The sequence below is a fragment of the Erythrolamprus reginae genome, chromosome 5 (genome assembly GCF_031021105.1).
Source record: "Erythrolamprus reginae isolate rEryReg1 chromosome 5, rEryReg1.hap1, whole genome shotgun sequence".
NCBI classification, from domain to species: domain Eukaryota; kingdom Metazoa; phylum Chordata; class Lepidosauria; order Squamata; family Dipsadidae; genus Erythrolamprus; species Erythrolamprus reginae.
In genome coordinates, this window is record NC_091954.1 from 116,181,044 (window position 1) to 116,198,743 (window position 17,700).

Consider the following 17,700-nt stretch of genomic DNA (forward strand, 5'->3'; position numbering starts at 1 on the left):
GGAAGGAAGGAAGGAAGGAAGGCCAGATGGATGGATAATGGTAGAGGTACAAAAGGAAGGAAAGAAGGAAGGATAGACAATAGGTAGATAGGAAGGAAGGATAAATGAATAATGGTAGATAGATAAGGAAGGAAGGATGATGGTGGGAGGTAAGAAGGAAGGAAGAATAGATAATAGATAGGTACGAAAGGAAGAAAGGAAGGATAATGGTAGGTAGGACGGAAGGATGGTTGACAGTAGAGCTTTTGTTATTCTGGAGGCTGCATTAATTATACGGTAGCACTTCTGTATGTCAATAACACACCCATTTTGTAACTTGCAAGTGAATGCAATAGCCTGACATGCACTCCTGGAAGAACAGCAGATTAAACATTTTTGGCTCCAAAGACATGAAACTTGTATATTAAATGTGCTTTCATGGTGCAATCTCTCCCCAACAATGCTGCATTTCTTACAACAGAAACGTTTTTTGTTAGATCAATATGGGTCTAATCCTAATTATTAATACTAAATTCTTATTCATAATTTTTGCATAGTTTCTTTATAATACCATCATTCAAACTCTCATTTCTCAATTAATAATACATTCCCATTCATAATTTTTCCATAGTTTCATATCCATTTATATTAAACGTTTATCCTAATATCTATACTGCACAAAAAAATAAAGGGAACACTTAAACAACAGAATATAACTCCAAGTAAATCAAACTTCTGTGCAATGAAACTGTCCACTTAGGAAGCAACACTGGTTGACCATCAATTTCACCTGCTGTTGTGCACATTCAACTTTGTACAGAACAAAGGATTCAGTGATAATATTTCATTCATTCAGATCTAGGATGTGTTCTTTGAGGGTTCCCTTTATTTTTTTGAGCAATATATTATATTATATACAAAATAATTGTCCAGCCTATATAATTCTAATATAGACACATTATTAAAATGTGGTCATGAAGTATCTATAACTCTTCCCCCCCATCCATTATCTCTTACCCATATACCCTTAATTTATCTTTTTTTTCAATTTGTCTCCCATATTTTTTCTCTTCAGCATTTTATTCCACCTACTTCAAAGTTTATATTCTGAATCCATAATTTTATTTTTTTCTCCTTCCCCTGCTCTTTCCCATGGTTGAATTTGAAGCCTCTCAGCTCTAAAATCCTGCTCCCCCATTTCCTTTTGAAATCTTTTAGCATCTCTTCTCTTCGTTATCTTCTTTTTTGCTGATTTTTCAATTCTACTTCCCCTTCTGTTCCAGCTGATAATATCTTTCTGTCCTCATTGTCCTGGTCTTTGCTCCTTGTCTCTTGTGTACACTTTTCCAGTCTTTTATCTATACCCGTGATAGCGAAGGTATGGCACATGGTGCCATATCACGCATTGCCCAAGGTCAAGCTCCATAGCGCATGCACACACTAGCCAGCTGATTTTGGGAAAGGCTGTTTTGGAGTTTCCTCTGAAGCCCTAGATTGCAAAAAAATGCCCAACAGGAGTTGTGGTTAGCTCTGGCCCAGCTCCTGCCCCAAGGACTGTGGATGTGGGGGAGACATCCACATGCTGCAGGCCTATTTTGTCCCCGGTGAAATCTGATGAAGAAGGCTCCTCTGACCTAGAAGACATGAGTGACAGGGAGGAGGAGAGTGTGGCAGACAGCTCAGAAGGAGATCAATTATCTAGCTCCTCCTTGGATTCAGAACAAGAGTTAATGATACAGCCACGCATGCGGAGAGCGATGCATAGGCAGCAACAACTGAGAGATTATTATCAAATAAAATGAGGCCACCTGTGGTTGGGTGGGGCTGTGGTCATTAGTGAGGCTGCTATAAAGAGCAGCCTGTGGGTTTGGCCATTGTGGAGGATTATCTGATCGTTGTGTTTCGTGACTGCTTTACTGACTTCGACCTTTGTGTGCTGATTTTTCCTCGCTTTGAAACTAAACCAGAGCAAAGTGTGTTTCACTTTGTGAAAGAAGAAGGACTGTGAATTGCCTCACAGCTGCAATCTAAGTATCACAGAAATGATAAGGGACTTGTACAAATTACCAGTTGTTTGGAGACGAGTGCTCTTTGCTATCCCAAAAGAGGGCTTGGTTTAAGTGAATTTTCATTATAAAGAACATTGTTTTGAATTTTCAAACGTGTGTGTGTCTGAAATTTGTACCTGTGAATTTTTAGGAGGATTCTACCAGAGAGCCCAACAGAACAACAGGAAAACCAGAAGCTTGGGGAAACAGACTTCCTAGTTTGCCCGTTGTGCTGTTTTTTGCACTCCGGAGTCTTCAGGGAATCTTTTCCCGTTGGGCGTTTTTTTTGGCACTGAAGTCTTGGGGAGGGTTGGTGGTGGCGAAACGGCCTTCCCCAAGGCCAAAGTTCAGCTGGCTAGCGCACACATGTGCGCTGGAGTTGACATAGGGCAATCCCTTGCGTGCTCTCTCCGATGTGGCTCCTCATGCCACAGGTGGCACGGGTGCCATAGGTATGCCATCGCGCACCTATACCCATTGGGCAAGAATCTGTTAATGTAGCCTTACAAAAATATTAGAATTAATTCATCTGGCTGGGATTTTTTTGTCTGATCTACTTGCAAAGGTTAACAAACATAGAAACATACAATAGAAACACAGAAGATTGATGGCAGAAAAGGACCTCATGGTCCATCTAGTCTGCCCTTATATTATTTCCTGTATTTTATCTTAGGATGGATATATGTTTATCCCAGGCATGTTTAAATTCAATCACTGTGGATTTGCCAACCAAGTCTGCTGGAAGTTTGTTCTAAGGATCTACTACTTTTTCAGTGAAATAATATTTTCTCATGTTGCTTTTGATCTTTCCATCAACTAACTTCAGATGGTGCCCCCTTGTTCTTGTGTTCACTTTCCTATTAAAAACACTTCCCTCCTGAACCTTATTGAACCCTTGAACATATTTAAATGTTTCAATCCTGTCCCCCCTTTTCCTTCTGTCCTCCAGACTCTACAGATTGAGTTCATTACGTCTTTCCTGATACGTTTTATGCTTAAGACCTTCCACCATTCTTGTAGCCCGTCTTTGGACCCCTTCAATTTTGTCAATATCTTTTTGTAGGTGAGGTCTCCAGTACTGAACACAGCATTACAGTATTCCAAATGGGGTCTCATCAGCACTCTATACAGTGGGATCACAATCTCCCTCTTCCTGCTTGTGATACCTCTAGCTATGCAGCCAAGCATTCTACTTGCTTTTCCTACTGCCTGACCACAATGTTCACCCTTTTGGAGACTGTCAGAAATCACAACCCCTAAATCTTTCTCTTCTGAAGTTTTTGCTAACACAGAACTGCCAATATAATACTCAGATTGAGGATTATTTATTCCGTTTATTCTGCTGCAAGCTGCAGTGAGTCTGTGGAGAAGGGTGGCATAGAAATGTATAATAATAATAATAATAATAATAATAATAATAATATTTATTTATTTAATTATTTATTCATTCATTTATTTATTAGATTTGTATGCCGCCCCTCTTCGCAGACTTGGGGCGGCTAACAACAGTAAAAAGACAATATAAACAAATCTAATATTAAAAGTAATTTAAAACCCCCCATAAATTTTATAAGTCTAGGGGGAAGGGAATATCTCAATTCCCCCATGCCTGACGACAGAGGTGGGTTTTAAGGAGCTTACGAAATGCAAGGAGGGTGGGGGCAACTCTGATATCTGGGGGGAGTTGGTTCCAGAGGGTCGGGGCCGCCACAGAGAAGGCTCTTCCCCTGGGTCCCGCCAAATGGCATAATAATAATAATAATAACAACAACAACAACAACAACAACCACCTGGTGTTTATGGGAGCCACCCATAATATGTCCATTCTGCCATGTATGATTTTGGGCCCTTGGTAGGAATATCTTCCCGAGGAACAACTGTGAGTTTAAAGTCTATGTCATTCAAGCCTATCTTTTTGGTAACCAGGAAACAGACACACACACACAACCGCACACACAATCTTGCAGGTGTGGCGTGTTTTTCCCCTTTTTTGCAAATGTAGGTCGAGGATGGCTTTTCTCAGTCGAATTCTGATTATTGCAGCAGCATTTGACCCTCACACCTGCTTCCCTTTGAACCAATTTCAGCGGCAGGTTCTAAATTCCTTGCTCTGAAGGTACATTTGGGTGGTGTTGTTTTGGCGTTCGGGGAACGGTTTTGCTCTTGTGCTGCCTTTCTGGGCTTGGGGACTGCCCCTTGCTTGGAAACTCAAGGAGGCCGGACCCACTTAAAATCCAGAATAAAAGCCATTTGTTTAAAAAACCGAAAGAGCAAAGCAAGGCAAAGCAGAGATGGCAATCTTGTGTGACGCATTCCCTTTAATTTACGCCGTTCTTGCTCCATTTGTTTAACTGTCTAATTAACCTACTTAGGGGAAGAAACTCTTATTTTACCCAGGAAGTTCCAAGGACTAGATAGTGTAGGATGAGATACTGCAGCAGTGGTGTGGAAAAGGATCATAAGTCATTTTTTCCCCATGCCGTCATTACAGCTCTAAGTCTAGGGTTGTAAATAGCAATAGCGTTTAGACTTATGTGCCGCTTCCTAGGGCTTTTCCAGCCCTAGGAAGAATCAGCCTCTTTTGCCCACAACAATCTGGGTTCTCATTTGACCCACCTGGAAAGAATGGAAGGCTGAATCAACCTTCAGCTGGTGGTGAGATTTGAACTGCTGAACTAGAGCTAGCAGTTAATAATAATAATAATAATAATTTATTAGATTTGTATGCCACCCCTCTCCGAAGACTCAAAGTTAATTGAAGACATCTGCAGTGCGGCACTCGAAACACTGCGCCACCCCGGCTCTTGGAGAAAGAAAGAATGAATGAATGAATAAAGGAAGGAATAAAAAGGAAAGGAAGGAAGGAAAGGTTAGAAGACGCATAGCATAGCATTTAGACTTATATACTGCTTCCAAGTGCTTTCACAGCCCTCTCTAAGTGGTTGACAGAGTCAGCCTCTTGCCCTCAACAATCCAGGTCCTCATTTGAGCCACCTCGCAAGGATGGGAGGCTGAGTCAACCTTGAGCCAGTGGTGAGATTTGAACTGCTGAACTACAGCTAGCAGTTAGTTGAAGTCACGTGCAAGGCTGCACTCTAACCACTGCACCACCCCGGTGACAGTGAGGATGCTGTGGCGTTTGTAAGTTAGAGGACTTGTCCTGAGTGACTTTTTTCAGCGTCGGCGTATCTTTGGACCTTCACTAAACAAATGTTTTGTAAGTTGAGGCCTTAACTGAACTTCTGCCTCCCAGCAGAAAAAGCAAATACTGTACTTGGTTTTCTCTTGACTCAGCCTTCTTAAATGACAGCCTTCAGAAACAGGAAGAGTGCCTATAGAAACCCGATTCTTGGTAGTGAAAAAAGTTTGATTTTTAGTAATGACAGAATCACAAAGGAGGAAGGGACCTTGGAGGTCATCTAGTCTGACCCCCTGCTCAAGCAGAGGTCAAAGCCAAGCCATTCCATTTCATTCCACATATTGTATGCTATGCTATGCTATGAATAGAACAGAACAGTATAGTACAGAACAGAACAACAGAACAGAAGAGAACAGAATAGAATATAATTCTTTATTGGCCAAGTGTGATTGGACACACAAGGAATTTGTCTTGGTGCAGATGCTCTCAGTGTACATAAAAGGAAATATACATTTGTCAAGAATCGTGAGGCACAACACTTAATGATTGTCATAGAGGATAAGCAATGAAGACATAGTATTAATAAATATCTTAAGGATACAAGCAGCAAATTACAGTCATACAGTCATAACTGGGAGGAAAAGGGTGATGGGAAGGATGAGAAAAAACTAGTAGAAATAGAAGTGCAGACTTAGTAAAAAGTTTGACAGTGTTGAGGGAGTTATTTGTTTGGCAGAGTGATGGCATTCAGGAAAAAAATGTTCTTGTGTCTAGTTGTCTTGTGTGCAGTGCTCTGTAGCGATGTTTTGTGTCCAGGATGCGAGGGGTCTGTAAATATTTTCCCCGCCCTCTTTTTGACTCATGCAGTCTACAGGTCCTCAATGGAAGGCAGGTTGGCAGCCATTGTTTTTTCTGCAGTTCAGATTCTCCTCTGAAGTCCGTGTCCGTCTTGTTGGGTTGCAGAACCCAACCAGACAGTGATAGAGGTGCAGATGACAGACTCAGTGATTGCTCTATAGAAATGGATCAGCAGCTCCTGGGGCAGTTTGAGCTTCCTAAGTTGGCATGGAAAGAACATTCTTTGTTGTGCTTTTTTGATGACAATGCTACGCTACTCCATTCCATTCTATTCTTTTCTATTTTCTATTCTATTCTTTTGGGATGATATTCCCCTGGGCTTGCTGAGACTTGCCTTTCTGTTTCAGGAGAGAACACTGGACCCTCTTGGAGAACCTGAAGACTACGGTGGAAGGCTTGGTCTCCATCAATCATCCCAACGTCTGGTCTAAATATGGCGGCTTGGAGCGGCTCTGCAGGGACATGCACAGCATCCTCTATCATGGCCTCATTCTAGACAAGGTAGAGCTCTCTTAACTGGTGTGGCCTAGAGTTGGAGCTCTCACCTTACAATCAGGAGGTTGTGAGTTCGATCCTAGATAGAGGCAGATGTAGGGTCACCTGCTTGAGCAGGGGGTTGGACTAGATGACCTGCAAGGTCCCTTCCAATTCCATTAATCCATGAAACTCTTTGCTTGGCACTCTGTGGGTTGCTGTACTTTGGTGCAGGAAACAAAATTGGATTTTGTTTTAGGAAGTTTTTGTTTGTTTATTTGTTTGTTTTTGTTCCACCTTTATTATAATTTTTGTTTTTCTCTGACCTCTATATTGATCAGCTGGACCGAGTGTGTATGACTGTGTAGTAAATGGGTTTTTTATACATGTATTTTAATTTAGTTTAAATTTTAACGTTAGATTTGTATTGTATTGTATTACTGTCTTGTTGTGAGCTGCCCCGAGTCTTCGGAGAGGGGCAGCATACAAATCTAATAAATTCAATTCAAAAATTCAATTTTTACAGATAGCTCAAGGTGGTAAACATATCCAACACACTTTCCTATTTTCCCCATAACAACAACCCTGTGAATTGGGTTCAGCTGAGAGAGAAGGACTGGCCCAAAGTCACCCAGCCAGCCTGGAATTCTTGGGATTGAATCTTACTAGAACTCCCAGTCTCCTGGTGATTGGTCCAAAGTCCACCAAAATGACTTCCATGCCTAAGGTGGGACTAGAACTCCCAGTCTCCTAGTGATTGGTCTGAATGCCACCTAATTGGCTTCCATGTCTAAGGTGAGACTAGAACTCACAGTCTCTTAGTGATTGGCTCCAAAGTCACTCAACCAGCTGGGGAATTCCTGGAATTGAAATCCACCCATCTTACTAGAACTCTCTGTCTGCTGGTAATTGGCTCAAAGTCACCCAACTGGCTTTCATGCCTTAGGTAGTACTGGAATTCACAGGCTCCTAGTGATTGGGTCCAAAGTCACCCAGCCAGCTAAGGGATTCTTGGAATTGAAGTCCGCACATCTTAAAAGTTTGCATGGTTGAATAACACTAAATGCTGTGCCCAAAGATAGATAGATAGATAGATAGATAGATAGATAGATAGATAGATAGATAGATAGATAGATAGATAGATAGATGACAGACAGATAGACAGACAGACAGACAGACAGACAGACAGATAGATAGATAGATAGATAAGGTAGGTAGGTAGGTAGAGATAGATGTGATAGGTAGGTAGGTAAATAGATAGATTAGATACATTAGATAAATTAGGGTAGATAAATTAGATAGAAGATAAATAAATACATCTGAACGGGTCCTTCTTTCTCTCAACTTAAAACAACCTCACAGGGCCGTTATGATGATATAACACCAGAGGAGGATCCCTCTTAAGATTTCTTATTAACTCAGACTACAAAGAGGTGACACTACTGCAATAGGCAAATAATGGTTATCTCCTTTAAGGCCTGCCTGACTAAATCTCCAGCCCGAAGTCAGAAGAGGTCTCCTTTTGTCCTTTACATTCAGCAGCTGTTCAGATGTTGGTTTACTTCCCCTTTTTCCGCCTGGTTGGGTTTCGGCAGCAGGTGGGAGGCTGCACCCAAAGCTTCCAAAGGGGGGGAATTTGACCTCCGCTTCCCCCGCAGGTGCATTGCCAGAAGACGGACTACTGGCAGTTTGTGAAGGATGTGCGTTGGCTGAGCCCCCTCGCGGCCCGTCATGTGGACAAGGTGAGCGTCCAGGGAATTCAGAAAGAGGAATCCGGGAGGAAAGCGAGAAGGGGTTGACCGCTAAGCGAGTGGACGGGTATTTTTGCTCGTGGCTTTGGAAACTTTTCCAAAGACTGATGAATTAAGATTGAATTAATTGAATTAGCTGCTAGAGGGAAGTTGTTCCATGGATTAATTGTTCTCACTGTTAGGAAATTCCTTCCTTCCTCCCTCCTTTTCACTCATCCATCCTTTCTTCTTCATCTCCCTCCTTCCTTCTCTCTATTCCTTCCTTCCTCTCCCTCCCTCCCTCCATGCCTTCCGTCATGCATCCATCCTTCCTACCTCCTTCCTTCCTTCCTCCTTTTCACTCATCCATCTATCCTCCTTCACCTCCCTCCCTCCTTCCCTCTCTTCCTCCTTCCCTCCATGCTGATGATAAGGGGCAAACTAATAATGAAAATAATGTTCTTCGGGTAATGTACACAAATGCTCGAAGCTTGAGCAACAAGCTCTGTGAGTTAATGGCCATAATATCTAGAGATAATTTGGATCTGGTTGCCATAACTGAGACATGGTTTAGGGATTCTAATGAATGGGAAATATCCATACCAGGATATACACTGTATAGGAAGGATAGAATAGAGAGAAGGGGAGGTGGAGTAGCCATTTATGTTAAAGAAAGTCTAAAAACAATACTAATTCAAAATACATGTAAAGATCTGGAGACCCTCTGGATTTGCATGCAAAATAAAGACGGTTCTGTCATTAGAATTGGGGTGATCTATAGGCCTCCAGGGCAATCTGAGGAACATGACAACAAGATGGTGGATGAGATTACCCTAATGGCAGTAAAGGGAGATATTGTGGTTATGGGTGATTTCAACATGCCTGATGTTGACTGGAATATCCCCAGTGCCCTTACATGCAAAAGTAAGAATATAGTAGAGGCCTTTACAGGAGCAGCTATGGCACAGCTAGTTAAGACACCAACTAGAGGGGAGAATATTCTAGATTTAGTTTTTACCAATGGGAATCGGGTTTCAGAGGTCAAGGTGGGAGAAAATTTAGGTTGCAGTGACCATCTATGTTTGTGGTTTGATGTAAAAACTGATGGTGAGCAATCCTATACTGCAACCAAAGTATTGGATTTCAGAAAAACAAATTTTAATGCAATGGGGGAATATTTAAATAATGAAATAAAGGGGAGGGATAAAATGGCAGGAGCAAGCACCCAGTGGACTGTATTAAAAAAGGCCATCTTAAAAGCCACAAGACTTTATGTAAAGCAAGTAACTAAAGGTAAAAGGAAGAAGAAACCGCTATGGTTTAGCAATGATGTAAGGGCTATAGTCAATGAAAAAAAGGCTGCCGATAGGAGGTATAAAGAGTCTGGAAGTATAGCTGATAGAGAGGTGTATAAAATGAGACAGAAGGAGGCGAAACAGATAATATATGCTGCTAAAGCCTCAAAAGAGGAAGAAATAGCAAAATCTGTAAAGAAGGGGGATAAAACCTTCTTCAGATATATTAGTGATAGGAAGAAGAAAAACTGCAGCATCACAAAGCTTAGTACCGGGAATAATACATACATTGATGGGAATAAGGAGATCGCTGACCATTTCAATAGCTACTTCTGTTCAGTTTTCTCAAAAGACACCTTACAAAATAATAATAATACTATAGAGGGATATAGCATTGCTTCCAGCTGTACGGATTCAGCTCCAGTGATCTTAGAAGCCGATGTCTTAGAAGAACTTGAAAGATTAAAGATAAATAAGGCAATGGGTCCAGATGGCATCCACCCCAGAGTTCTTAAAGAACTCAGATCTATCATTGCTACCCCCCTGACTGATTTGTTTAACAAATCCCTGTTAACAGGAGATGTTCCTGAGGATTGGAGAATGGCCAGTGTTGTGCCTATCCACAAGAAGGGCAGTAGAGAAGAAGCTGGTAACTACAGGCCAGTTAGCTTGACATCAGTTGTAGTTAAAATGATGGAGACTCTACTCAAAAAGAGGATAAATCAGCATCTAAAAAACAATAACTTATTGGACCCAAATCAGCATGGCTTTACTGAAGGCAAATCGTGTCAGACTAATCTCATTGAGTTCTTTGACTATGTCACAAAGGTGTTGGATCAAGGTGGTGCCGTGGATATTGCCTATCTGGACTTCAGCAAAGCCTTTGATACGGTTCCACATAAAGAGCTGATAGATAAATTAGTGAAGATTGGACTTAATCCCTGGATAGTTCAGTGGATTTCAAGCTGGCTGAAGCATAGACATCAGAGAGTTATTGTTAATGGCGAGTATTCTGAGCAGAGACAGGTTACAAGCGGTGTGCCACAAGGGTCTGTTCTGGGTCCTATTCTTTTTAATATGTTTGTGAGTGACATAGGGGAAGGTTTGGTAGGGAAGGTTTGCCTATTTGCCGATGACTCTAAAGTGTGCAATAGGGTTGATATTCCTGGAGGGGTCTGTAATATGGTAAATGATTTAGCGTTACTAGATAAATGGTCAAAGCAAGGGAAACTGCAGTTTAATGTTTCCAAATGTAAAATAATGCACTTGGGGAAAAGGAATCCTAAATCTGAGTATTGCATTGGCAGTTCTGTGTTAGCAAAAACTTCAGAAGAGAAGGATTTAGGGGTAGTGATTTCTGACAGTCTCAAAATGGGTGAACAGTGTGGTCGGGCGGTAGGAAAGGCAAGTAGGATGCTTGGCTGCATAGCTAGGGGTATAACAAGCAGGAAGAGGGAGATTGTGATCCCCTTATATAGAGCGCTGGTGAGACCACATTTGGAGTACTGTGTTCAGTTCTGGAGACCTCACCTACAAAAAGATATTGACAAAATTGAACGGGTCCAAAGACGGGCTACAAGAATGGTGGAAGGTCTTAAGTATAAAACGTATCAGGAAAGACTGAATGAACTCAATCTGTATAGTCTGGAAGACAGAAGGAAAAGGGGGGACATGATCGAAACATTTAAATATGTTAAAGGGTTAAATAGGGTTCAGGAGGGAAGTGTTTTTAACAGGAAAGTGAACACAAGAACAAGGGGACACAATCTGAAGTTAGTTGGGGGAAAGATCAAAGGCAACATGAGAAAATATTATTTTACTGAAAGAGTAGTAGATCCTTGGAACAAACTTCCAGCAGACGTGGTTGGGAAATCCACAGTAACTGAATTTAAACATGCCTGGGATAAACATATATCCATCCTAAGATAAAATACAGGAAATAGTAAAAGGGCAGACTAGATGGACCAAGAGGTCTTTTTCTGCCGTCAGTTTTCTATGTTTCTATGTTTCTATCCTCCTTCCTTCCTACCATCTTTCTTCCTTCCACCCACCCTCCCTCCCATCATCCATCCTTCCTACCATTTTTTCCTCCCTCCCTCCCTCCCTCCCTCCCTTTCTTCCTTCCTTTCATCCATCGATCTTAAAGGAATTAAGATTACATATCCAAAATAATAAATTGCAGAAGAAATAGGATTTATATATAAGAGTCACTCAATTGTCTTTCATTCCTAAAGCGGGACTAGAATTCCCAGTCTCCTGGTGATCACTCCAAACACCCAGCTGCCTTTTAAGCCTGGGTTGGGACTAGAACTCCCAGTCTCATGGTGATTGGGCCAAAGTCACTCAATTGTCTTTCATTCCTAAGGCGGGACTAGAATTCCCAGTCTCCTGGTGATTGGTCCAATCACCCAGCTGCCTTTCATGCGTGAGGTGGGACTAGAACTCCCAGGTAGCTCCCAATGATTGGTCCAGACTGGCCCTCCTCCTTTCGATTGGCAGACTAGGAATTGAACTTGGCAACTAGGTTTTTCTTGACCTCATTTTGGGCCGGATTTTTCTCCAAACCTCCTTTTGCAGTTCATCCATCTCCACGAGAACGAGCAGCAAAATCCGGAGAGGACCCGTGAGCGCCCTGTGGCCGAGCTCTGGCTCCAGCACAGCTTGCAGTTCCACTGCCTTTCGGCTCAGCTGAAGCCTCTGCTGGAGAACAAGCCCTACATCAGGAAGTTCTACACAGGTAAAAGAGGGGGAGGGCTGGCCCTGCCTCCCCCGGGCCCTCCCCCGTCCTGGCCCTAGTGTTGAGAAGCTGCCTTCGGTTCATCATGTAGAGTAAAGACAGAATAGGGTTTAGAGTAGAGTAGACATAAGAATGAAATAGAATAGGGAATAGGATATGGAATGGAATGGGATAGAATAGAATAGAGAATGGAATAGAATAGAATAGAATGGAATGGAATAGAGAATGGAATGGAAGAACAGAATAGAATAGAATAGAATAGAATTCTTTATTGGCCAGGTGTGATTGGACACACAAGGAATTTATCTTTGGTGCAGATGCTCTCAGTGGACATAAAAGAAAAAGAGACATTTGTCAAGAATCAGGAGGTCCAACACTTAACGATTGTCATAAGGGTCAAATAAGCAATGAAGAAACAATCAATATTAATAAAAATCTTAGGATACAAGCAACAAGTTACGGTCATACAGTTCTAAGTGGGAGGAAAAGGGTGAAAGGAATGATGAGAAAAAACTAGTAGAAATAGAAGTGCAGATTTAGTAAAAAGTTTGACAGTGTTGAGGGAGTTATTTGTTTAGTAGAGTGAGGGCATTTGGGAAAAAACTGTTCTTGTGTCTAGTTGTCTTGGTGTGCAGTGCTCTGTAGCGACATTTTGAGGGTCGGAGTTGAAACAGTTTGTGCCCAGGATGTGAGGGGTCAGTCAATATTTTCCCCGCCCTCTTTTTGACTGGTGCAGTCTACAGGTCCTCAATGGAAGGCAGGTTGGCAGCCATTGCTTTTTCTGCAGTTCTGATTCTCCTCTGAAGTCTGTGTCGGTCCTGTTGGGTTGCAGCACCAAACCAGACAGTGATGGAGGTGCAGATGACAGACTCAATGATTCCTCTGTAGAACTGGATCAGCAACATCCTTGGGCAGTTTGAGCTTCCTGAGCTGGCACAGAAAGAACAGTCTTCGTTGTGCTTTTTGGAGGACGTTTCTGATGTTAGATGACCATTTTAGGTCTTGAGATATGGTAGAACCTAGAAATTTGAAGGTCTCTACTGTTGATACTGTGTTGTCTAGTATTGTGAGAGGTGGAAGGGTGGAAGGGTTTCTCCTAAAGTTCTACCACCATTTCTACGGTTTTGAGTGTGTTCAGTTCTAGGTTGTTCCAGTCACACCACAAGGAGAGATGTGCACACGCTCATGCAAGGGGAATGAACCTGCGCACTGTTAGCGGGGGGCTCCATCCACACGAACCGGTAGTAACGGGTTTTAGAACCCACTACTGGCTTCATTCTGTCAGAATGTCAATTGTCGAGTTGAACTTCTGATCTTTTCTTTCACATTTTTCACCTTCCCCATCTCGACCTTTAATTCCCGGTTGAACGGGAGGTCTCCCATCCCTGGATTCTTCAGGCCCAGCCCTGCTTAGCTTTTCATGATCCACCAAGGATGTAGCTTAGCTGGTCACTTAAGAGAAAGAAATCCAGAGTCACCCCCTGCCCCAGCGGCCTTGTTGCTAAAGTTTGAAGTCCGCACCTCTTAAAAGTTGCGAAGATTGTAAAATAAATTGTGCCCTCCGTTTTTTGTTTTTCCCTTCCCAGATTCAGCTTTTCTGCTGAGTGACGCCCACGTCAACGTCATGTTGCAGTGCCTGGAGGCTGTGGAGCAGAACAATCCCCGGCTGCTGGCTCAGATAGACGCCTCCATAGTGAGAAGTCTCCTTTTTTTATTGCTTTTTTGAGGTTTTATTTCTTTCTACCTTTCTTCCGTTCTTTTTCTTTTCTTCTTTCCTTTCTTCCATCCTTCCTTCCTTCTTTCCTTTTTTATTCACTCACTCATTCACCACCTACCCTCCTTTCTTTTTCTCCCTTTCTTTCTTCCTTCCTTCTATCCATCTGCTTTTCCTTTTCCTTCCTTCCTGCCTGCCTGCCTTTTTTCTTTCTTTCTTTCTTTCTTTCTTTCCTTCTTTCCTCCTTCCTTCCTTCCTTCTTTATTCACACTTACTCACCCTCCTCCTTTCTTTCTCTCTCTCTCTCTTCCTTCCTTCCTTCTTTTCTCTCACCCTTCCTCCCTTTTTTCTGCTTCCTTGCTTCCTTGCTTCCTTCCTTCCTTCCATCCATCCTTTTCTCCCTTCCTTCCTTTCCTTTTTCATTCCTACCTTTCTCCCTTCCTTCCTTCCTTCTATCCATCCATCCATACTTTCCTCCCTCCCTTCCTTCTTGGTTTGAGATTTTGATGTTTGGGGTGGGGGCTCTCTCCTTTTTACAGTCATCTTTTTATATAGTACGAGCAAGGGGGGAAGGGAGCGGGGAACTGGGCCACGTGAGTGGTCTGCCACTCATGCACATTGATCTGTGCCCACCCCAACCAGCCACTCAACACGGTCCAGTTCTGAAGAGGCCACGGCCCACTAGCATGGACCCCTGCCCTATGTCGCTGCTACCTCAACAATGGCCTTTCTTCCAGTTTGCCAGGAAAGGGCAAGCGTCCGAGCCCAGGACCAAGAGCCTCACAGCCCCCCTGGGGCCCATCCCTACCGCTCCTGCCGAAAGCGCTGCCCCTCGGTACCTTGGCTCCTTCTCGGGCCTCCCGTCCACCTGTGCCAGCATCCAAGGTAAGGAAAGAAAGCCCTGAGCGGTGGTGGGTTTCCGATTTCACTTTAAAATTCTCTTCCCCATTGCTGCAGCACCAATGTCACCGTTGGGTTTCAGGTTCACATTCATTGCAGATTTTTTTTAAAAACACCAATTTTTTAAATTTATTTTCTATTATTATTATTTATTATTTATTTATTCATTCAATTTTTATGCCGCCCTTCTCCTAAGACTCGGGGCGGCTTACAACATGTTAGCAGTAGCACTTTTTGTAACAGAGCTAGGCTATTGCCCCCACAATCCGGGTCCTCATTTTACCCACCTCGGAAGGAGGGAAGGCTGAGTCAACCTTGAGCCGGTGATGAGATTTGAACCACTGACCTACAGATCTACAGTCAGCTTTAGTGGCCTATTACATTTCCTAGTGCAGTGATGCCGAGCCTTTTTCCCCTCAGGTGCCGAAAGAGAGTGCATGCACGTTATTGCCTATGCACAGGTGACCCTACCCATAATTCAGTGCCTGGGGAGGGTGAAAACAGCTTCTCCCGCCCCCTGGAGGCCCCCTGCAGGCTAGAAACAGCCTGTTTCCCAACTTCTGGTGGGCCCAGTGGGCTTGTATTTCACCCTCCCCAGGCTCCAAAGGCTGCCCTGGAGCTGGAGGAGGGAAAAAACTCCCTCCCCCATCCCCCTGGAGGCTCTCTGGAAGCACAAACGCCCTCCCAGAGCCTCTGTGTGAGCCAAAAATCAGCTGGCCGGCACACCCATGCACATTGGAGCTGAGCTAGGGCAACAGCTCACATGCCAGCAGATATGGCTCCGCGTGCCAAATGTGGCACCCATGCCATAGGTATGCCATCACTGCTTTAGAGCCATTGGAAAATAGGCAAGCCCTCCCTACCAAACCTTCCCCTATGTCAGTGTTTCCCAACCTTGGCCACTGGAAGATATCTGGACTTCAACTCCCCGAATTCTCCAGCCAGCGAATGCCATTTCTGCCCTGTGCTACAAGAATGGTGGAAGGTCTTAAGCATAAAACATATCAGGAAAACTTAATGAACTCAGTCTGTCTAGTCTGGAGGACAGAAGGAAAAGGGGGGACATGATCGAAACATTTAAATATGTTAAAGGGTTAAAAGAAGGTTCAGGAGGGAAGTGTTTTTAATAGGAAAGTGAACACAAGAACAAGGGGACACAATCTGAAATGTTAGTTGGGGGAAAGATCAAAAGCAACGTGAGAAAATATTATTTGACTGAAAGAGTAGTAGATCCTTGGAACAAACTTCCAGCAGACGTGGTTGGTCAATCCACAGGAACTGAATTTAAACATGCCTGGGATAAACATATATCCATTGTAAGATAAAATACAGAAAATAGTATAAGGGCAGACTAGATGGATCATGAGGTCTTTTTCTGCCGTCAGTCTTCTATGTTTCTATGTAACACTGCCCTATGTCACTCACAAAGATATTAAAAAGAATAGGACCCAGAACAGACCCTTGTGGCACACCGGTTGTAACCTGACTCTGCTCAGAATAGTCGCCATTCACAACAACCCTCTTATATCTACACTTCAGCCAGCTGCAAATCCACTGAACTATCCAGGGATTAAGCCCAATCTTCACTAATTTATCTATCAGCTCTTTATGTGGAACCGTATCAAAGGCTTTGCTGAAGTCCAGGTAGGCAATATCCACGGCACCACCTTCATCCAACACCTTTGTGACATAGTCAAAGAAATCAATGAGATTAGTCTGACACGATTTGCCTTCAGTAAAGCCATGCGGATTTGGGTCCAATAAGTTATTGTTTTTTAGGTGCTGATTTATCCTCTTTTTGAGTAGAGTCTCCATCATTTTAACTACAACGGATGTCAAGCTAACTGGCCCGTAGTTACCAGCTTCTTCTCTACTGCCCTTCTTGTGGATAGGCCCAACACTGTCCAATCTTCACTAATTTATCCATCAGCTCTTTACGTGGAGAAGGTGATACGTTCTCTGGTGTCCGTATCATCCCAAAAATAAGGCGGCTCCCTTGTTTCTTTCTTCTTTATCTTTCTAGGGAGGAGATTATCAAGCCCTCCAGCCTTCGGTGGCACTGGTCAGCCTCAGGAAAATGCTTCCACTTCCCGGCACCAGGAAGGCAGGTGCTCCCAACACCTGGCCGTCCCTCCTCTTCCTCACCTCAGCCTCTCGGGCCCCAGTGACAAAGGCAGCGCCGTCCCTCCTTCTGGAACAAGCCCCGGCCGTCTGCCCAACCCGAACTCCGATTCCTGGTCCGGAATCCACGATGAGACAGACGGGCCAGAATATTTGGCCATCGGCAATCTCGGCCGGCCGTCACGGCCCTGCGACAGCCCCGAAGAATCCGGCACGGCTACTTTGAACAGTTCGGGGAGCAGCACCTCCAACCTGTTTTCCTCCGGCAGTTCTCAGAAGCAGGAGTCGGTTTCTTCCTGGGGGGAGCCCGGAGGCAGCTGGAAGTCCTTGCTCTTGCGGCGGTCCAGCTTCTCCGAGGGACAGACCTCGATCCCGCCCGGGAAAGCCAAACGGAGCCACGTGCGTTCCCACTCGGACACCAATGTGGCTTCCTCAAAAGCTCACGGTAAGAGGGGAGAATCGGGCGTGTGCGTTTTGTGTGCTGTGTGTCTGTAGAACTGAATCCCGACACTACAGGCAGTCCTTGACTTACGAGGGTCGCCCAGAAAGTAATGCACCATGTTTTTCTTCTTCAACAATTATTTATTGAACACAATGAAACTCACACACAAGAAATAATAACAATTTAATAATTTATTAGATTTGTATGCTGCCCCTCTCCGAAGGCTCGAGGCGGCTCACAACATTAACGGCAATACAATACAG

At 43.6% G+C, this 17,700-nt stretch overlaps 1 protein-coding gene across 1 annotated transcript in view; it reads left to right on the forward strand.

The window, feature by feature from the left end:
• The window catches only part of RUBCN (rubicon autophagy regulator), a 58,402-nt gene that overhangs the window by 8,514 nt on the left and 32,188 nt on the right, over nucleotides 1–17,700 (forward strand). The window contains exons 2-7 of the mRNA XM_070753818.1: nucleotides 6,372–6,525; nucleotides 8,157–8,240; nucleotides 12,101–12,260; nucleotides 13,847–13,953; nucleotides 14,712–14,859; nucleotides 16,898–17,440. Of these exons, the coding sequence (XP_070609919.1) occupies nucleotides 6,372–6,525; nucleotides 8,157–8,240; nucleotides 12,101–12,260; nucleotides 13,847–13,953; nucleotides 14,712–14,859; nucleotides 16,898–17,440 (1,196 nt within the window). The remainder of the gene's footprint in view (nucleotides 1–6,371; nucleotides 6,526–8,156; nucleotides 8,241–12,100; nucleotides 12,261–13,846; nucleotides 13,954–14,711; nucleotides 14,860–16,897; nucleotides 17,441–17,700) is intronic.